General features: G+C 43.6%; 1 protein-coding gene across 1 annotated transcript in view; it reads left to right on the top strand.

Moving 5' to 3' along the window:
• The first annotated feature begins 10550 nt into the window (after window positions 1–10550).
• FAM98A (family with sequence similarity 98 member A) overlaps window positions 10551–22542 on the top strand; it is a 26891-nt gene continuing 14899 nt past the window's right edge. The window contains exons 1-5 of the mRNA XM_006034690.2: window positions 10551–10661; window positions 10791–10887; window positions 14436–14584; window positions 16440–16574; window positions 19467–19651. Coding sequence (XP_006034752.1) covers window positions 10835–10887; window positions 14436–14584; window positions 16440–16574; window positions 19467–19651 — 522 coding nt within the window. The 5' untranslated portion in view covers window positions 10551–10661; window positions 10791–10834. The remainder of the gene's footprint in view (window positions 10662–10790; window positions 10888–14435; window positions 14585–16439; window positions 16575–19466; window positions 19652–22542) is intronic.

Here is a 22542-nt window from a genome sequence, read left to right as displayed (position 1 = left end):
TTTGTGTGGCTTTCAGAGTAATTGTGTATGGTGATGGGGATGTTCAGGTGATATAGCTTTAGCCTACTAATGGAACTTTTGGACATAAAGGGATGAGGCTGAATCTCCATGCTTTTGGGTTTAAAGTGCTGCTGCATTGGGCTGTAGTGGCACTTCGAGGTCTATCAGTTTGTGGGTCACTGAAGGTAAGGGTCTCATGGACAGTGCCTTGCTCCAGATGTCCTTGTTGCACACCATACCATCCCTGTGGGAAGTACTCTGCTTGATGAATTAATAAATATAGACTTCATTTTTTGGCCAGAAAATGAATTTGAATCCTGCTTTTTCAGTGTTCTGTAGTGAAGGACAGGAGTTGGCTGTGAATGACAAGTAGACATACAGCATTAGGTGGAAAGCAAGCATTTTGTGAGCTGTGATCTGAGAACTACTACTACTCAGTCTTTTCCCCCAACCTGTGGAGGTTAAAGTGGTTTGTTGTAAGAGAAATTGCATCTATTTTCTTATGCTAGTCCCTAGGAAATGTGTTGTAACAAATGACAGTCCTTGTTCAGGTTCTGAGGGTTTGGAATTAGCAGCATGTGCTTTGGTTTAGAATGGAGGGGACCTGAAATTGCTGTTGAGATGGGCAGACCTGGAACAGTAACGGCTGCTGAAGAACACAGTGAGAGCATGTTGATGGGAGAACTGTGTACGGGTCCCTTTCATGAAACAGTACACATTTTATTTTGTCTTTAGCTATAGTTTACAGAGAAATGCATTAAACAGTTTATCTACCGTACTGGTCCTCTCTCTGAGCATAACTCTAGCATAATGCTCTGACTTGAAAGTCCTAAATCTAAGTCTTGGATTCTTTATTCCAGATCCTGAGGAGGAGGGGTGAATTATGGGAAGGGCTTTGTTTGTGTTTGTTTGCATTACCTGTCCTTTCTGACTTGATTTGTCTCACAATTTCATGATGAGTAGGGAGTTGCCTTTCTCTCTCATCTTAGAACAGAGCTGTCCTACTGGCAGCCTTTGAGGAGATAAAATGCCGCTCCCACCCAGTCATTGCTGCCGCTTTTGCTGTGGCTGGGGCAGCCGCTGCAGTCTCAGGACTTCCCCAGTGTCAACTTCGTGCTCCTGGGGGCAATTCAGCATAGCCTGTGCTGCCAGGGGAGGCAGCTGGTGGGGAGCTGAAGGTGAGGCATAGGGGGCAGCGGGGTAGGAGGGGTGCCTGTGCGCCTAGCATGCAAACGGGCCTATCACCCCCACAGTATGCAGCCTCCATTGTGGCCCATGTAGTGTGCATCTCTTGGCTGCCTAGAAGTTGGACAGCCCTGTCTTAGAACAGTTGTTGGTTCTATTCAGCTACAAAGGAAAAAGGAATAACAGAAGCCTTACTTACACAAGGGCTCCAAATCAGGCAAAACCATCTCCTCACTTTGAAGAGCAATGTTTGAATGACAAATATTTACCTGATGCTGCAAACGTCAGCATGCCTTACTGGAGTGTGGCTGAAATGAAGGAAAGTTGCTGCAGAACTTGGATTAATTTCTGTAAAATAGTGCAGCGAGGGAAACGCTGTAAAGTGGCAAGCTTTCCTTTTGCTCATACCAGTCAGTCTAGGCATTGCTACATTACAGCCTCAGGCATTGGTATCAGATATCTAAAACATCTGTGAATGTATGTGGGAAGAGTCCGCTTTCAGATCTGACTCCCTGTAGATTTAGCCCAATGGTTCTCAAACTTTTTAGACTCAAGACACCCCTCATTAATCTCAAAGCACCTCTCAGAAAATGCAAGCTCTTAGTTTTCACTTTGTTTTTGACTACAGAAAAATAATAGAGCACTTTTTTGGTTGAAAAGAACTGAGGTTGTGAACCACAATGACCTTGTTCAGGTCAGGGGAAGGCAGGGCCATTACCATGAAACTGAAAGCACGCATTGCTATCACTTCTTCCTGACACCAAATACTGCCCAAGCTCTACATCCACAGGCCCAATCTAATGGCTCTGTGGGCCATAGGTTACCAATCCCTGATTTTTGCGGATTTTTTTCTTGAGAGAGAGGGGAAGAGAGCGGGGCGCATTTCAGTATAACTAGTTGTAAGGGTTAATCTTATCCCCCAAAATAAACATAGTCTATTTTAATTTCTCCCAAACATGTTTGTGTGTTAAGGATGAAAACTGATAGCAGTAAGTAACATGCAAGGTTTTGGGAAAGATTACAAAAAGGTTTAGTTGAACAGTATGTCCCTATTTTTTTTAGCATGGAAAGAGATTGATGAAGTCCTCACAGAGAAGTGGCAGGTCTCTAGTGTTTTATCAGTTAAGGGTGAATTTGAGACCTTATAAAATTTGCCAGTGAAAAAAAATGACTTGAGTTAGTCAAGTCTGGCCGTTGAGGGAACTTCACAAGTTGCTAACAAAGCTATACAACTGGGCAGCCTATAAAATTCCGCACTAAATTAATATAGCCCAGAACATGTTAAAAAAAAAAATCTCTCATACGCACTGATGGATTTGGAGTTAAATGAAAGAGTACATAAATTGCTGATTAGCAAAGGTGTGTAGTCAGTATATTCAGCACATAGCACTTAACTTTTTTAAATTCATGCACTGTTTCTCGTTGGGGAGAAGGAGAATGGCATGAGGTAGGTACTAGTCTTGCCATTAATGTAATGCTATATTGATGTCCACCTTTTTTAAGCTACAGGGCCAAGCATTTCAAAAAGAGAAAGGAACCTAAATAGAATACTCATCAATGCAGAAATGCAAAAGGGTCATCTGAAAAACATGCAATATTCAATAACAGCTGCTAAATAAATAGAAGGTATTGGGAATACTTATCTTGGTATTTAGGTTAATTTCTGGTCTCATATCAAATGGGAAAAAGCAAAATTCGAAAGGCAACAAAATAAATCGGAGGGTGAGAGACTCCTTGGGGGGAGGAATTGAGCGATTGAGACTAGTTTGTGCTGCTTAATTTGAAGAATCAGAAAATAGGTAAGGAAAAGTGTATTGGCAAAATAACATCTATCAGGAATTATTACTATTCCTTGTAATACAAAAACCAGCAGGCACTGAATTTAAAAAAACAATATTTTAAATGATTTAAGTATTAGACATGAGTATAACCAATAGAACTTTCTGCCACAGCATATTCATCAAATGTCTTAGAAAGCTTCAAAAAGTAGTATCTTGATGGCACCAGCAGTCACATTGTTAAAAATGTCAATATAGTATATCAAGTGAGTCCATTGAGGTCAGGAGGAAATTGCACGTGATCCACAGCTCTAGCAGGTAACAGTGTGGTGCTTTATATGGAGATTTATGCTTTCTTCTGTAGCAACTTGCATTGACCCCTTGGAAACAGGGTACAGGAATAGGAAAACCCTGGGTCAGTTGCAATGTGGTAGTCCTTGTATAGAAGTATTATGATGTCTGTTGGTACAAAAGGACCCATATAGCTCCTTTGACTACTGATTTCCATTTCAGATCCTTTTAGCCCCTGGGACAGAATCCTGTCCTGTATTTTGAGTGCCCTAAGTGTTAGCATCCTGGATCATGTCAAAACAAGGCTAGAGTTATTGTTCTTCTAGAAGCCACTTATCCCAAGTATCAACCCAGCCTCCTGTTGCTTATTAGCACAATCCAGGATTGTGTTTTGGATTATTCTGTTCTCCTATAGCTGTACTTTCTGGTCTGCATTTTCCTGACTTCTCCAGAGAGCCTCAAAAATTGTATATCAGAAGCTTTGGTAGGAAAAGAAAAGCAAAGGGGGCCCCAGAGAGTTTTGAATAGATCTAATAGGCTGTGTGGGATGGCCACCCAATAGCTCTGTGACAGGCCTGTTCCCCTTCCTAGTTTTTTGGTTAATTTTCACAGGACCAATGAAGATGCTCCCTGAAGCTGTCTGACTGTTGGAATCCTACTCAAAAAGGTGAGTATAGTTTTGCATGCCTGGGTAAAGTGTTCTTAACCCTTTCTTTTCTCTTTTGGGTGAGGGCACATTGGGCTGTAAAGTCTTTGTTGATTTAAAGTTTTGCTGTTAACACTGAGAACACTAATCAGCATCAAGGCTATTTCTTCAATATTCTTTATTGTTAGATGTCTTCTCCATGGAGCTATATGTATGTCCCTTTTTCAGCATCCTAGAAGGCTATGTATATATGTGGATGCTTCTCTTCCTCTAGTAAACAGTATTACTTTAAACTGAAACATTAAATGGTTACTGTGAAATTACTCTGGAGCCTGTGTGCTGTTTTATTGAACATTATTTTCAGTGAAGGGTTTAAACATTTCAATACTTAATGAAGCCTTGAAAACAGTTTTAGGGGGAGGAAAAAGCGAAAGCTGCCTTGTAGAGACGCATGTACCATGATGGTAATGGGGAGGTGTCTTATTGTCTATAGATTTACCTGACATTTTCCAACCAGCTTGAAACTCAAGACACCTCCACTTAAATTATTTTGTGAGCCTCCTTTTCTGTACACTCAGTGCCTTTAAGGGAGGTTGATGCTGTTTTTCACCACAAAAATGTCTTATTAAAACATTTGATCGACAGCTGGCAGGCACACAAAAGAACAGAGGCAAATCCAGGGAGAAGATCTATTCTAGTTTTTGTGGATTTATCACAGCTGTTGATTATCCCAGAAAATAAAACCAGGAGGCCAGCCTTATGCTGTATAAATGTAATGTAGGATGATCTCATCTTGTTGTAAGAAGGAACAGCTAAGATCACTTGTCTGTGCAGTATGTCAGAGATGGCTCTTACTAGAGAGTACAGTTGCTGCATGGGGAAGGAGGAAAGGAGTTGGGGGAGAGGACAAGAATGTGGAGAAAGCAGCAGGTACTGGACTAGGGAAAATGGATGAGAGGAAGCATAGTCCTTGAGGGGTAAGGGAGTGGGGAGAGCAGACTATATATGGGAAGGGAGATGGATCAAAGTTGTGGGGAACAGCCATGGAAGGATGGGGCGATGGTAATGGCAGAACCAGAGACTTGGCAGAAGAGTCTGGTAGAGGCAGAGAAATTGGGGCAAGGTTGAGAGTTTCAAGGGAATAGAGAGGAAGGACAGACCAGTGGTTAGGAATTGGGGCAGGGAGGAACCCTGGGTTCAATTTTCAGCTCTACCACAGACTTCCTGTGTGACCTGACCAAGTCCGTCTCAGTACCTGAGCTCCTCATTAGTAACATGAAGATAACAATACTGGGGTATCTCACAGGGTCCTTGCACAGATAATAAAGGTGTTAGGGTATCGCAATGCTTGGGAGGGAGATAAGGGTTTGGATAAGGAATGCTGTTAACAAAGGGAGCAGGGGCCCAGAGTTGGGAGAACTGGGTGGGTGGGTAACAAAGCAAGGGCCTCAAGATACCTAGAGATGGGGAAGTGGAGATAATGGGAAGTAATATCTAAGACGGTCATGAGAGAGATGGTGCTGAGTAAAGCTAGGGGAATGGGGCATACAGAGCACTTGGCACTGGTGAAGCAGGGAAATGGGACATACTATTATTGGGGAGAAGAGGGAATGGGATGCTCAGTCTGAGGAAGCAGGAGCACCCAGAGCCCCTAATGTGGGGAAAATTGGGAACATAGCTCTTGTTATGAAGGAAGGGCAGAAGGAGTTGTTGGGAGTCCCTGAAATGGCAGTAAATAGGGTAGCGCACAGGAGCTTGTGAGACTGGAATAAAGTGATCCTGATATGTGGAGAAGATCCAAACGCTAAGTGTGCTTGGCCTACATAGGCTGTGTGTGTTCTCCCCTATTGACCCTACTTAAACTTGGAATTCGGCCCTCTACAGCATGAGTTTGACATCCCTACTTTTGATTTATTCTCTTCAGATGTCCCCTGGTGAGACTCATTTGGGGTAGCACTGGGATTGCTTAGCTTTTCTTCATGTGCCACTGGCACATGAAGAAACATTAATAAACACTTAAACACTTAATAAAGTTAACAGTGTTTGGAAGGTGGAGGCAGTCCTGCCTTGCTCAATTCAACTAATCTGTTAGATATTTGGCTTAGGTGAGGTAGAAGCCTAAATCCCATTTGCACAAGTGACAGACCATTTGGAGTTTAAATCTCATTGACTTTCACTTAAACGCATTTAAAAATGTGATACATCTTCTCTGAGCCATGTTCTGGCTAAACTGTCATTAAGATGCCTGGATTATTACTTTTAGCAGTTAAGAGCTCTCAATCTCTGAAACATTTAATACTGTAGAGAATGAGATGAAGTCCTGTCCCAGTGCTACAGTGTATCACACAGTGTTTGGAATGTGAAATCACTTTAAACCAGTCCCTGGTATACCCATGAACAGTTAAAGCTTAAGTGTAAAGGTAAATACAATATTGATATATTAACTATTAATACAGGCAAAAGAAATGCTGAAGAGAATGGGAAAAGATCATTGGTGAGAGTGGTGGAGAGGAGTCGCAAAAAAGCAAGTAAAGGATTTGAGGGCCTGAGATTGCTCAAAAGTCTGCTACTTCTTGTTCCAGAGTAGGCAGGGCTGGCTTCGATACTGTGGTGATGAACAGAAGGATGGAAGAATCCAAGATAATACTGAGGTTGGGATAATGGAAAGGTAGTGGACTTGGTGGAGACAGTGAAGGAATGGGAGAAAGCAGCTCAATTCTGTAGACAAACATGAGAAAGACACTGAGATGCACAGGAAGAGAGAGAAACTTGGAGGGGGAGGGAATACCCAGAGGTCAAACAGGATGGGGATTCTGTCTGGGAAAGTCTTTGCATAAAAAATACGAAATGAAAACATCCCAAATACAATAACCTTAGAATCAATTAAGTTATATTTAGCACACACGTTATAAACTTCCAAACTCCTTACAGGGGTGGGTGTCTTCATCTCCACTGGGTAGCTGGGAAATTTTGAGGCAGCAATAAGCATTTGCCCCCAGTCGTAGTGTGTGTTACTGACAGAGCTGTGAGTAAAATCTAGTTTTAGGGAGAAAAAAAAAAAGAATAAAACCCTCAGGGACAAAAGCTAGAGGACCTGAAATTATGATGAACTGCCATAGCTGACAGTGAAGTGCTAGTCATCATGGTAGGATTAAAAAAAAATCCTAGAAAGGCGGTGAGATGGGGAGTGAGCCATAAAGCTGCAGGGTAAGAAAGAACCTCCCAACCCCATCCCTTTGTTTTAGCCCAAGAGGAGCTCATTAGTGTTCTCAGTAAGAAGTGAGTCAGCTTTTAAATATGGAGCAGTTGGCTGTAGAACGAAGGGGTGGGGAGGAGGGCTGGACTTTGGGGGTTTGAGCATGGTCCATTAGATAGGAACTAATTCTAATACTTGAAAAATCCATCAGCTATTCTGTAACCCATTCCCACCAGCCCAGGTGCACAGTGACTGAAAGCCTTCCCCATTTGTAGATAGCCTTTTTCATGACATCTATGAAACATGTTGCCAGTCTCTGTTCAGAGATAAGCAAGGACTGTGCGGTTTACTGGATGAGTTACTGCTCTCTGCCCAGTTCCCATGCAAGCTGACGGTCTGAGTCCCTGCTGTATGAACAGGAGGAATACTGTTGTAAAGTAATGACTGGCATGATTTTAAGAGTGTAGTCATTTGGGACAAAGACAGAGCTGTATTGGTAAAGCACCAAACAGACTTAGAGTTTTGGAGAGCGAATCTTAAACTAATAATACAGGCTCAAAGAAGAGGCTGGAAATAGTATCTGCACTACTGCATCCTTTCTCTCGCAACAGAAACTGTGCGTTCTTATCCCCTAGTTATCACAGCAACTGAACAGCAGTAAGGAGAGAGTTTTGAGGTAAGATGCCCAAATGTACTTCCCCCCACCTCCCTCCAATCTCATCACTGCAGGATTCAAACAGCAAGATCTACTCTGTTCTTGCAGATTTTCTGTTACCACATCAAGCAACAGGGAGGCTACCAGTTTGCTAATACTGGTTCCTTTGCATTAGCCAAACCCTCAGTGACCAAACACAAAGGTGAACTGAACATTAGGGTTATACTTGGGTGTGGCTATTTGGTTTGACTACTAGGTTGTCTACTGCTGTGAAAAGATCACACCCTCTGGCTGATGTAGCTATGCCAGCAAAAACTGGTGTGGGTACACAGGAGCTAGCTTGTATCACCTTCTGTCTGGGAAGTGAAAGTGTGTTCAGAAAAACTCCTGCTGGCACATGCTGTTTTTCCACTAGGAGGCATTGCTGACACCGCTTTGTCTGTCTGCGTAGCCATAGCAGCAGCAGCAGCTCAACAATATATAGAGGGTGGCCAAACTGCGGTATGAGTGCCACAAGTGGCATAAGCAGCTTCCATATGTAGCAGGGGGCACAGTGGCAGATATAGCTGGGAGCTGATCAGGCAAGGAGCACAGGGTAGGGAGCCAAAAGCAGAGCAACAGATCAGGCAGGAACAGGGGATTGGTGTGGCACCCAGGGAGGGGGTGGAGCTAATTTGTTGCATACCCCAAAAAAGGTTACCCCCCTGCTATGAGCCCTGATAGTAAGAATCATGGGGTAGATACATACCTTTCAGACTAACTAAAGATATATGTAGAGCCCAAGCTTTTGTGAACTCAAGCTCATTTCATAAGATGCTGTGCAAGGAGCAGAGCAGGGTATAAAATGGGGTGAGTGATCTGAATATGACAGGTGGAAAAAGGAGGAGGATGGGGAGAGGGGCAGTGCTGTGAGAAGCCAACAAGCAAAGAACCCATAGGAACAAAGGGGTTCACAAAAGCTACTCCAGGTAATGGGATAAGAATCCCTAGTCCTGGTTTAACCCACACTTAACACAATCCAGTTTGTGGCTGAATTCTTGCTTCACCATTTCCTGTTCCAACTGGTGTTTAAAACGTTGCTACCAGAGAAGAGTAACCCTGAGGTCAGCAATAGACCATCCAGGGAGGTTTAATTGTTCTGCCTTGGGCTTTCCTGCAGCTGACACCAGATCAGCATTCGCTTCATCTTCCACATAGAGACCGCCCCATCTGGGTCGCTGTACTTCTAGAGGCTTATCCAGCTGTACCACCTGCTGTCCCCATAGCTTAGATGAGTTGCCCCGGTTCTTCACCTCCCACCCTCAATGCTAGAAGCCTCTCTATCCCCCTGCAGATGTGAACAAGAGGTGAGGCACCAGTGTGTGAGCCAGAGAAGCACCTGTGAGAGGACTGGCACTGGGCCATCAATTGACTTGCTCAACTTTGGCCCCAGGGAAGAGCTGCCCTCCCACTGGGGACAGCAGCAGCTTCCCCCAGCCTCTCTCTACAAACCCTACCATCAAACAGCAGGGGGTTCTAGTTCCCCACCAACACTATTGTTTTTGGCTCCCAGTCCTGCAGGGCAGAGTTCAGGTTGGGCTGTAAAGAGCAGTGCCCCCATCCCCAGTGGGCAGGGCCTAAAGTGCCCAAGTTCCCCTGTGCCAGTGTTGTCAGGCCATAAATATTAAATTATAGTATTGGAAGCTCAAAATTATAGTATTTGCTGAACTATTGTACACTGAAAGAAATACAAATACACATGCCAATAAACCACCTTATTTACTTTATATTGCTCACTCTAAAACACCAACAAGTGAGTGAGAACTGGGTCATCAAAGTTGAAGCATTTCTTTATTTTGAGGCAAGCAGTCATAAGGAAGTGCTGACAGCAAACCCAGAAGTTGGTTAAGACTCTGAGTGACTTGGGTTTTGCATATACTGCATCAAAAATTATTGGTATAGGTTGTAGCTGTGTTGGTCTAAGGACATAGGCAGGCAAAGTGCTTTTGGTCAATCCTGTATCTTTTATTAGACGAACTCAGTTGGAAAAATTCTTTGCAAGCTTTGGGGTACACACACCCTTGGCCAGGCTGAGGAAGCATCTGCAGATCCAGGAAGATCACAGACCAACTGCAGATGCTTCCTCAGCCTGACCAAGGGTATTTGTATCCCAAAGTTTGCAAAGAAGAATTTTTCCAACTATCTGAGTTGGTCTAATACAAGATACCCGATTGACCCAAAGCACCTTGTCTCAAAAATGATAGTATATGTTGAACACTTCTACTGTTATTGATCGTCCATCGTACAAGAGTTGAAATTATGGTATAATTACAGTACGCAGGGTATCACTCCCCAGCGGCGGAACAACACATGAGCCCTGCAGGAGCCCCCCCCCCCCCCCCTGGACTGGCCCCTCCTCGCCTGTATTGTGTGACGTCACAGGCGGAGCGCTATGATTCGACGATCGCCCCCTCCAGGGTGGCGCGCGGCATGCTGGGATGGGTAGTTTTTGCAATCCTGCAGAACCACAGGAGACGAGCGGCCGCCATCTGGTGTAGTTTGACCCTTCGCCCGCTCCCTCGCCAGCCCCTGCGCATTCCAACGTGGGTTCCACAGGAGCGGGGGCCTTCTTCTCAGGGCTACCTGTAGGGCTGCCTGGAAAAAAAAATCCTCCAGATGGTGTTCGCCGCGCTAAAAAAAAAAATTTAAAAATCTGCAATTAAAAAAAGTACAGTCAGTTCCCCAGAACACCAAGTTCCACTGCGTAAATAAGGCTTACAAAACCGCCCAAGGAGGCCACGTGAGTCAGGCACTACTCCGGGCAGCTCCCGCCGCCGGGTGAGAGGTTAGGGCTTGGGGACTTGCTGCCTCCTTTCCCCTCCCCCACTGACATGCCAGCCCGGCAGTCGGCGGCGTAGCGGTCTGAGCAGAGTGCGTGTCGCCGGCGGCGCCAGGCGGGGGGCGGGGACTTCCCCTCCCTTCTGGGCGCGGGAGAGCGGGGCGGGGTGACGGGGAGGAGGGGTGACTACCCGGGCTCTGACTGTGGCCCCCCCTGTGCAGGTCTGAGCCCCCCGCGCCCCGTGGGCAGCCGCAGCCGTAGCGTCATGGAGTTCGAGATCATGGAGAGCGACATCCTGGAGGGGCTGGAGGATCTCGGGTAGGTGGGCTGGCTGCGGCAGGCCTGAGAGAGCCCCCGCAAGTCTCTCGGATGCGGGTGGGTTATGAGGATGGTTTCCTGGGGATGCTTTTCACGCTTGAGTTACGGAGGAGAGCGTCATTGGGTTTTGTTCACTTCACCCGGTATAGAAATCGTACAGAAGGGCCATGTTTGGTCCAACCCTTTGCTTGAGACAGAGCCATTCCTGTTCTAGCTGAGCTAAGCAAACCCATTGTCTAACCCCACGGTTCCCAAACTCTGACAGATTGCGCGCCACCAGTTTCAAACGATATGGCCTTAAGTACCATGCCAGCAAATTTTTGTTGTATGGAGTAATTATAATAAATTGGCTAACTGGCACCACTGACAGGTTGTCTGCCTACTGCTGGTGGTACCTGTACCACGGGTTGGGAAACGCTGGTCTAACCTGATAGCCAAACTACTGTGAGGTTTGGTTGGGGTGGGCAGAGTCCGGCTTGCATGCCCCTGTCAATGGAACCTGTGCTCGTCGCAGGTGTGTGTGGGCAGCAGCTCACGGCTGTACCCCAGCCCTGTCCTGTGCTGTCACCACTGTAAGATCCCGGCCCCGCAGCAGCTCCCTGCCCGCCACGCACCTTGGCCACAGGGCTCTTGGCCTGTCTCCATGGAGCACCTTGGAGCACAGGAATGTGACAACGTGGGACCAGGTTGGGCTGGGGCAGAGCCCCAGATCTTCAGCCCCATGCTGTCATGGTCCCGTGCTGTCATGTCTCCGCACTCCTGTGATCTCCATGGAGACTGGCCAGGGGTTGGGGCTGCTGGGAAGTAGAGCCTGGCTGCTGGCTGGATCCGCCATTTTGCCCACCCCTAGATGCATCCACTAGATATAGTGCCTTAACCTGCCACAGGTAAAGCAAGGGGCCATGTTTTATCTTCACCGGGCTGCAGAAAGCCTGAGAATGAGCCCTTGGAGAAGTCTCTTGGTTGCATATGTGAGTGTTTTCCTTGGGGTACTTATTTCTTAAAGTCCATCTGTTTTCTTTTCATACTCAAGTTACTGAGGAGAGCTTAATTGGTTTTCAGACACGTTGTATGTTGTAGAAATCATTGAGAAGTAGGTCTGGAAGGGATCTCCAGAGGTCATTCTGTCCAACTCCTTGCCTGAGGCAGGATCATCCCTAAACCATCCTATACAAACCCATTGTCTAATCTATATGAACAGTTCACATACCTTAAGTGTGCTTACTCTTGCAATATTTCTTGGAAGCAGGAGAGTATTTTGCAAATGAAGAAACAGGTATAGAAAGACCTGTTTTGTACAGGAAATTTGCAGCGAACTAGAGAACTGATACTGAGTTTCCCAAATCCCAGTTAACTTATAAACTATTTCTTTTATAATTGTCTTTCTGGTAAGGATCCTTGCTACAAAGTACTCACTTGACGTTAAAGTCAAATGGATGTCAATGGAACATAAACGGTTTTAAATTACTAAAAATCTCTTGATTACAGTTTCCCTTTTTTCCTGGTTGCTTAGCTTTCCCTCTCTTAGTTTTTGTGATATCATCACTTTTGTAGTTTGCCGATTAATCTTAGCTATAGACAGTGGGGAAAATGGAAGAAAACCCTATTTATAGAAGGGTGAAAAGAAACGTTGAGGTGTCATAATCATAAAGAAAAGAAAAAGGGCCCAAACTTTTCTTTTTCTTTTGCTATATGCTATTACAACATGCCAGGCCATTTTTTTCTGCCTTTTGATTCTATACGTTGAGTGTCAGAATAAATGGGAGGTGACACAAATATAATGAAAAGCAGAATTTGTTTATGCATAACCTTGGCAGTGGCAACAGTCCAAGTCCAGTGCTGGGAGTCCAGAGTAAAAACTGTATGTCTTTACTTTTTTGTATAACAGTAGCCATGGCAGTGTTTATTTAAACTGGGCTTCTTCCCATAAATCGTAGTATCACCAGATAATGGCTCTATCTACAAGCTTACCACCAGTAGAGCCTAGAAATCTAATCTGTCATGTTTTGAATTCTTTTATTTTTTTCAAATAGCTGATCAAAATTTCAAAGGAAAGCTGCCAATCATAAAGGCATCCTGAACTGCTGCCACTGCTAATCCTTTAAGTGATTTGAGGGGGTATTCTTGACTTCAGTCTTTTAAACAAAGCTAGTAAATTTCAAGTATATTTGGTCCTCTGTCAATTCTTGTAGTCATATAATCATGCTTTCACTTAAGTTTTTACCTCCCCTACTATGTAAGTGTTTGAGTTTAGCTTCCCCCACCCCAACACATAAATATTAATTCCAACTAAAGCAGTGCTTTCAACTTGAGCCACCTGGCTCAATTGGAGGGTGGGAAGATTGGGGTGGATCGAAGTTCATATGCTATTGGCTTGAGTTGAGAAGTGCTGGCAGGGGTGCTGGACCTCAACTCATCATCCATTGCTAATGCAGTCATGCTGTGCTGCAAAACCAAACCACTTTGTAGCTGGAGGGTTTTTCTTTTTTCAATAAGGTCTCTTTCTTGAGTTTAGGCTAACTTAAGTGAAATAACTTGAGTATGCTAAATTGAGCTAACTGATGTGATTAAGACAAGCCTTTTATTTGTTTGTTTAGCTTTACACATTGAGTAAAGCACTATGAGTGAAGTTTTGCAGAACAGCATACACTCCAGTATGCTGGATGACAGATCTCTCACTTCTGACACCTGTCAGGAGTTGACTGAATTGATTGAGTCCACACTCACACAAGAGTTTACATTTTAGAGCTATCAGGATAGCTTTAAATGAGTGTAATTTTTCTTTTATCCCTTTTCATCCTGGGTCCATGTGTTGAAATAGCCTACCACACTGTTTACCAGAATAAAAACCATAATTTGTACTTTTACAAGGGTCGATGGAATTCTCCATCTCTGAAAACTCATCTTGTAAAACCAATAGATAATTAGGGAAAGTTTAAATTCAGCTGTGACATATGTGTAACTCTCATTGTAGGGTTGTATCCACTAGGGGAGCACCAATAGATATTTTTGGGGCCGATACCAATTAGCTGATTTTTAAGGAGGCATATTGGCTCCTTAAATATTGGCTCCTCCTAAATATATGACAGAAATGATGGGTAGGGAAGTAAAAATGCAATGTATTGTTGACAGGTTAATTACTCTAATATCTCTGGTATTAGTGCTTTATAATATACTTCAGAAATGCAGGAGTAGTAGATCAATAAGCTATAATATTTGCAATTGGTGAGAGAAGTAAAACCTGCATATTGCGGTAGCATTCTTCAGAATATTAAGATTCAAGAAGTGGTGGCTTTGACCATGTGTCCTGTTATCTATAGAATAACATACAAGGACAACTTAGTATGCTTAACTATTTTAACGTGACTTTTTTTATATGAACACAAATATGCATGACATTACAATAAGTACTGAAGATGCTTGGAAAATTTAGATGTAAATTAGGTGTGTCCCTCATTTATACACACAGAATCTACAGGGGGGAAAAAACTACTACAGGATTCAGTAATAACATGCTCATTAAGTTGTGTTTTTATTTTACATGCCAGGTACAAAGGCCCATTGTTGGATGATGGAGCGCTGACTCAGGCCACGTCCCATGGGGCCACCTCCCCTGAATTTACCAAACTGTGTGCTTGGCTGGTATCTGAGTTAAGGCTGTTCTGTAAACTAGAGGAAAATGTGCACGCAACAAACAGTAAGTAACCACAGCCTTGAGAACTGAAATGTGTAATTGATACATTTTTCTAGATATGTATCCCTGTATAAAGCTGTGTGCTGACAGAATTGCTAAATCAACTGTATCATGGAGGGCAGTCTGAACCCCATTAAGCTTTGGATATTTTCCACCTCATTCTTCAAGCTGGCCTAGTGCAGCTAACAATGGCTGAACTGATTGTGGATAAAGGCTGATTAATTTCAGTAAACAGACAGTTGACTGAAATTAGCTTTTCATTTAACTGCTCTTTCATATAATGTAATTTGATCAGTTTTTGAATTGCTGCTTTTTTTTTTTTTGGTGGCGAGGGAGGAACATTCTTGCCTATTATAATTTCTGAATTTTTCCAGGTTTTCTGTTTGAAGTTATGATGTAGGAAATATTTACAATTCCAGATGGAATATTCCAGTGACTAGAGCATTGGCTCACCTCCTATTTATTGTTGACTCAAAAAAAAATTAGCAAAGACTGAAGTATTAAATGTTTTTTTGTGGAGAAGAACATTTGAAACTTGAAATTTTTCATTTCTAATTTTGATAGAGGAATTCTCCCCTTCCCACCCAACAAAAAACTGCAACTCATGGTTTTGAACAATTAGGTTGTTGTTTTTCATCCAGCTCTACTCATAGTATTCTGTAAACTAAAGCGGTAGTTTTTCATTCCAGATACAGTAAGCTTTAAACATGTGTCTAGGAACTGACATTTAGCATGGAGCAGGGGAAAGCCTTAATCTTAAATTCAAGTACAAAGGGTGGGACAGCAGAGGCTCCAAACTCACGGCTGCAGCTGCTTCCCCTCCATCCCTCATGCCCCTTTGCTTCCCACCACTGCTTACCTTTCCCTTGCAGCTCTGACTCCTGTTGGGGCCTTATTCTGGCAGGTAGCACAGAGCACGTGCTGCTTCTGGGCCCAGACTGGCAATGCAGTGGCAACAGCTACTCTGGCCCCAGCTCCCCTGCCACAACAGCTGGTGCATGGCCAGACTGGGGCTGGAGGAAGCATATGCTCCATACACCTTGGCTGGAACAGAGCTGCAAGGGAAAGGTAAGTGGAGGTGGGGTAGGGTGGGGAGTTGTGGAGGGCCAGGAAGCAGGACGCTCAAGCCAGGGGACTATGGCATGGGAGGGAAGGCAAATTGTTGGGGGACAGGTGCCCAGGAGTGAAGGCATCATGGGGAGGGGCATGTGTCAAGGACGCATGTATGGTGAGGGGCAGGCGAGATGGGTTCCAGTTTCCTAGGAGGGGCAGTTAGCAGAGGGTACAGGGTCTACAGGTGCAGGTGTGAGATGTGAAGGTACCAGGTGAGGGGGCAGGCAGACTGGGGGTGGGGGGGGATGGGACGGGACAGTTTGGGGGAGGAACAGAACAGGCAGCAAGGGACAGGGGTCAGGCCACTTGACCCCTGTCACCTGCTGCAGCAGTGGAAGGGAATTCATTTAAGACAGCCCTCCAAAACTTATATTCTAGACATGGAAAATTTATACATTTGTTAATTTTCCATGCTTAGAATCCAATTATTGGGGTCAATTGGTATTTTAAATGGTCTGCTTTGCTCTTATTAGTGCTATACCTTTCAAACCGATCATTTTTACTTGTTCTGAATTTTACCTTTTCTTTTCTTTCTCTTGTGTTTTCCATACTTTGACCATACTATCTTTGTTTTAGCCTCTTACCCAGAGGCTTACACCCTCAACAGTGTTTTCATGCTAAATAACATCTTGTTGTATTCATGATTCTTAACCAAATCATCCCCTGACTTTTCCTTTTCCTGCATAACTATAATCACAAAACCAGGAGCTGTAAATTTTAACTGCCCAAGTTGCTTTTTCTTCAGGTCCAAATGAAGCAGAAGAATTCCAACTTGAAGCGAGTGGGCTGCTGGCAGAAATGAATTGTCCATATGTGTCACTAACATCAGGAGATGTGACAAAACGCCTTCTCAATCAGAAAAACTGTGTCCTGCTGCTCAGTAAGTTAAAGGGAATACTTACATGAAAGCCTGATATACATACATACATACATACATACATACATACGTGTGTGTGTATGTATGTATATGTGTGTGTGCATGTATATACATGCACACGCGCACACACATTTATATACATGGATTCATAAACATTTTTGTTTTGCTAGTGGGGTGGTGTTGGGGTAAAATAGTGGGGTGGTATTTGTTTACTACAAAGTATACATAACTGCTATAATAATTCTTACAACTTTACCTACATATTTTCCATCCCATTCAAAAGGAGGCCAAAATGTTAATATTTCTGATTGTGTGATGGCAGGTCTTAAAAAACTTACCAATCACTTCTTAGCTAGTCTCTTCTTGGAACAGATTTTCTGGGTGGGTGCAATGCACAGGTGAAGAATCCATTAAACCTCTCTGCACAAAATCCCCCAAATATTAGGAGTGCACCAATAGAGATTTTTGGGGCTGATCCAATGGCTGATTTTTAACAAGCCATATTGGCCGATACCGATTCAAATCCGATATGCAGCCCCATAGTGTGGAAGTGGCAACTGGCTGGTAAATCTGGTGTGGGGGAAGTGGGGGGCAGATCAAGGCCCCTGCAGTGAAGGAGAGAGTGGGGCTGGGTCAGGGGCAGGCGCTGCATAGCTGGGGCGGGGTGTGGCGCAGGGCAGAGCCATGGCTTGTCCAGGGGGGGTGCGGGGGCTTCTGCTGTTGCACACACCCCAGGAGGGCACGAGGGGCATGTGCCTCCAGATTTGTGTGTGGGGGAGGGCAGGCTACCACTGCGGACTGGGGCTGTGCTGGGCTCTTTTTAGCAGGGATGCCTGGGCTGGGGCTGTGCTCGGGGCAGGTGGTGGTAGCACTGGAAGGGGGCTACAGCAAATTTTGGGGTGACTGCAGCCCCCCTGACCCCTGATTCCAGCGCTGCTGCCTGCCCCGAGTGCAGCTGGGAAGAGCCCGGCACCGGCTCTGGTCCCAGCCCACAGTGGCAGCTCACCCTCACCCACTCCCTCCTTCACTGCGGAGACCTTGATCTGCCCACCCCGCCCCTTCCCTCCCCACCATCCCTTCCCCCACAGCAGACTTACCAGCCAGACCCAGCTGCTCTCCACATTGCTGGGCTATGCTCCTGGCTGCCTGCATGCTGTGCTGCAGCTGTGCACATGCATGGGGCATTTATCGGCCATAGCATTGGCTACATGAAAAAAAAAGCCAATTGCTGATGCTCTCAATTTTCCTCATATCAGTGCCGATCTGATATGGGACCGATGTATCGGTGCACCTCTACCAAATACAGGAGCATACATGTTGGCATCCGAATCAAGTTGGAGGCCTCAGCTTCTACTCAGTGGTTTCACCTCTTGTATCTGATTCTACCTAGTAAACACATGATTGTTTTGAAGTCCCTACCATGCTTTGGCATTTGGAACGGTTGAACATAATATTTTCCCTCACCAAAATGAATATTGGAGTCTCCGGCCATTGGAGGAATGGTGAAAGGGTGTCCTCTCCCTGTCCCAGCCTCAGTTCTGTGTGCCATCCTCCCTTACGAGTTGCACTGGTACATGTTTCTGCGGTTAATTTTTGCCCAGTGGCAGTGAAGCTGACTTTCATTAGTTCCTTGCTGTTCAGAGTGTTCTGAGTAGCAGCACTGAATGTTGAAATCAGGTTTGGTTTGTTTGTGAGGTCAAGGAGCAGTTGCAGAGGTACTGGAAGTTGGGAACACTGTGAACACCAGTGGTTTACATGTCAAAGGTTATTTTAGTTTTTAACCCTTACAGTTGTGAAATGTCTTATTCAACGTGGCATAGACACTTTTCACTGGAGAAGTCTTTTTTTTTTCCCCCTTGCTGTTGATGCCTTCACTGTTCATTGCTGAAGATTAATGTTGAACTAAGATAAGATGTGAATGTTACATTATTATTTAAGTTTTTGTACTCCAGTGGTCAGAGGGAGAATGTGCTTGACCTGATTAAATCATGGATCCAGATAACTTCTTATGTCTAAAATACTTTGGATAGATATTTTGAATTAAATTTCAGTTTAGATTATTAAAAAATCTTTTACCTTATTTCAAAACGCACCTGTCCTTGACTTGCTCTCAGCAAATCACACTGTTCAAAGAGGCTTGCTGTTGTACTTTGAAGCTTGAATTAATGTATATAGATCATAAGCAAACTTGTTGACACTTACTATTATTTGTTTGGATATTTGCTAACTGTCCCATGTTAATGATGCCAGGCCCAGGCTATTTTGATGGGGAAAGCATGGCAAACTCCTTTCTTTGTTGGACACACATCCAGATCTTAAAGGTATTTAAGTGCCTAACTTCCCACAAAAGTCAATGAGAATTGGGCAACTAAATATCATTTGAGGATCTGGGCCATAATACATTTCCTCCCTTTGCCAAGAATAACTGATTGTTGTAATGATTTCCCAGTCAGCCTGGCTCATCAGTTCCTTAGACAGTCTCCAGTGCTTGTTTCCCTGGCAGCTTTTCATTTCTGCCTTTTCTCCAGTCCCCCTACTTCTTGACAAAAGACTTGCAGAATCCTAGCTTTCTAACTCTAATTCCTCGTGCTGTCTCGTCTGTCTGCTGCCGCCTTGTTCCCAAAATACTGTCCTCCTTCTGCAGAGCCTGAAAGGAAAGAGTTGTGCTCTTTTGGACGTATGTAATAGTCTAGTGGAGCTGTAGTGCTTCGCACCTTGAAAATGCCTGCATGTCGGAGCTATCCTTTTTTCACTGACTCTCTTGGGATCCTAATCTCTGACCTTGTAATCTGTTAAATACAAGATTTTGTTGCATTGATCAGGTGCAAATGCTCATTAGTTGTAGATACTTGGCATGGCTGCATCTTATGCTGCAATTACATTTTCTTACCCCAGCATACCTCATCTCAGAACTGGAAGCTGCCAGAATGCTTTGTGTGAACGCCCCTCCAAAAAAAGCCCAGGAAGGAGGAGGCAGCGAGGTCTTTCAGGAGCTAAAAGGCATATGTATTGCTTTGGGCATGTCCAAGCCTCCAGCCAACATAACGATGTTCCAGTTCTTCAGTGGAATTGAAAAGAAGGTAAGATCTAAAGTAACTAAGCTAAAATATATACATATAATATTTCATTGAAACGTAACTCTGCTTCCAGGGAAAGATTGCAGAGTTATGAAAGACTTCTAGGCTTTGGGAGAGACTTAATATGGTTTACAGAATGGACTGTGAGTCAAAGAATTTTCAAAGGTGAACTGAAGGGCTTTGTCCATGCCAAGATCTGAAGGCAAAATTCTCTGCATCTTGTCCAAGAGCCGCTGCTGACATTGCTATGAAGGGTGCTGTATTCCTTGTAGTGCCTGAGGTTTTAGTATTATCACCTGCTACAGAAGACCCACAGAACTTTGAATTCATGTCTTAGCAAGAAAGTTGAGAAGACTATTTGTAAATACTACTTACATTTAAGCCTTTTAAAGAAACCCATTGCTTTGAAATCTAGTCACTTAAAAATATTAGCACTACTTTCTCGTGTATATCTTTTGTAGAATTTCCTGCCATTTTTTGTGGCTTTAGTTCATTTTTCCTCTTTGTTTCATAGTTTCATAGTTGTTAGGTTTAAATGTGCTCTCCCTCTTCTTTGAAAATCTCAAGCAAAAAGAGGAATCTGATTATAAAGGGAAAGTTGTGTCCTTATGCATTTCAGATATCATAAGGAGGTTTTGTGTGTGTGGGGGGAGGGAGTGGAGCAAGATAGTTCAACAAAATGTACTTGCTTGCTTTTTTAAAGTATGTGCAATTACTAGTTTCCATAAACACTTCCAAAGCAGAGTTTTGGTTAATCTTTTTCAATTTATTCTTTAGCCACACCTTAAAGGGTTCATTTGGAAATAAATCTCTAAATAAATATTTTCTGGTAGTGGTACCATTTAGGAGAGGATAGATGGTCTTGTGAAAAACATAAGATGATGGAGTCAGGAGAACACGAACACTTCTGACATTGCTGTGGACTTCAGACCTTGGAACCAGAGATATGGGTTTTCCGGAATTTTTTGAAATGCCCTAAATAGAGCGTGATCTAATTTAGCACGTTTATTTGACTTATATTTAGTAAACAAAACTAAAAAAGTACCCCCATGTTAATTTTATGTCCCAATAACCACAAGTATTTGAACTGTAATATTTGATTAGGAAAAAAATTAAATACAGCATGCTTAATGTGGCTTAAATGTTATATTCAAACAAATTCAAATCTTTGTGGGAAGAAATTATTTTTATTGCAATGCTTGTAAAAATGTAAAGACAATACGCAGTAACATGTTCTTCCCTTACATTGTTTATTTAAATTTAAGATAAAAAATGAAGGCACTGAAAACTGCTGACACACTAATTTTAGCACACCCAAAGAACTGTGCATGATATGCCATGGTTGTCCACTCATCTACTTCAGCACAGTTTAACTCTCTTCCACTGAGGTCATTGCAGCACTTCCAGTTTCACTGTCACTATCTGTAGAATCACTTGCACTACTTAGTTCCATTTCAGACTCAGATTGAGGCAAATCTGATTCAGAACTATTTGAACCACATTCTATTTTGCTAAAGGATGGTTTTACCTATGAGTTTATAGGCAAGGGCAACTTATCATCACACTGCTGCTTCTTCATTAGTTGTGCTTCTGACTGATTCTCCAGAAGCAAGAGATTTTGAGAAATAGAAATAAGCTTAGCAGTGCATTTGTTTGTTAGTCTTTTTCTCTTTTTTGTCTTGATTGAGCTAAAAGCCTTCGAGTTACATTCACAAGAAGCTGCTGTTGATGGAATGCTTAGGATCCTTAGAGCAATCCTGGACAGCAGTCGGGTGTCACAGTATCCCTTAAACCATGTGAGAGGAGACACATTCTCTGCTGCCTGCCAAATGATGTCTTTGCTCCAAAGTTTTTCTTTTGTGCAGTACTCAGCAATGTCTGTCATCATGGCTGTTTCATCAATGTTGGGGACATTCTTAGCTGCTTCCGTAATTGTATTGAGAGCAGTACATAATTCATCTTCTGATAAATGTTGTCCTCTGTGTTGAGGATCCAAAAGGGTTGCTGCCAGATGAACTGGATGAGAGCAAAACTCAGATCTCTTAGTGATCATTTGTTTTACTACTACTACTTTTTTGGATAGAGGTGAAGAAGGCCAAAAGTTCAATTAGATTTTCATTCAATTATCTGAATATCCCTGGGATATTTGAACGGCTTGATGTATCTCCTTCAAGTTTCTTGATAGCCACTGAAACTGGTAGTAGCAGATTGAGTGTTCCTTGAACTCGAACCCAGAACGCATCATTGTTGAGAATCTGCTTCCAAATGTTCATGGGAATAATCTGGGATACTGTGTCAGCTATTCAGGCACACTGCAAACAGTTCTTTGTGCACAGCAAACTATGTAAACAGTTTGTAGCCGTGCCCCATCTAGTTTCTCCCGGCAACAAAAGTGCACTTTCCTTCCACTGCTTCTCTTTCTGTAATTTCTTCAAAGTCTGATTAGCAACATTATGATTGTTGAATACCTTCACAATGGCTTTGCAGTTTGCCAATATTGTCATCATTGTATTCACGCTTACTGTGTCCTTTGCCAGAAGATTCAACTCATAAGCAAGATAGCCAAATACTATTAAATGAGGATATTTTGCCTTTAATATTTGCCATACAGCTTTCATGTTACTTGCATTATCGATTACAAGGGCTTGTACCCTGGAGGGACCTGCACTTTCGATCTCTTCACTCAGTAATTTAGCTATGTATCGGGGTGACATGTAAGGAGTGCATGTGTACCTCCTGGGTGTGGCAGCGCACCCTTTGCAAAAAGGCACCGCTGACAGTGTCGGTGGTGCCTGCAGGCAGTCACCACTCGCTACCCTGTGGCTGACACTGCTGGTGGTGTCTGCGAGTGGTCGACAATCGCTAATCTTAGCCTCTCTGTCTTTTTCTTTGCG

Source organism: Alligator sinensis, unplaced genomic scaffold (genome assembly GCF_000455745.1).
Source record: "Alligator sinensis unplaced genomic scaffold, ASM45574v1 scaffold1456_1, whole genome shotgun sequence".
Taxonomy (NCBI): domain Eukaryota; kingdom Metazoa; phylum Chordata; order Crocodylia; family Alligatoridae; genus Alligator; species Alligator sinensis.
Note: the sequence above shows the minus strand (reverse complement) of the source record. Positions and strands in the feature narration are given on the sequence as shown.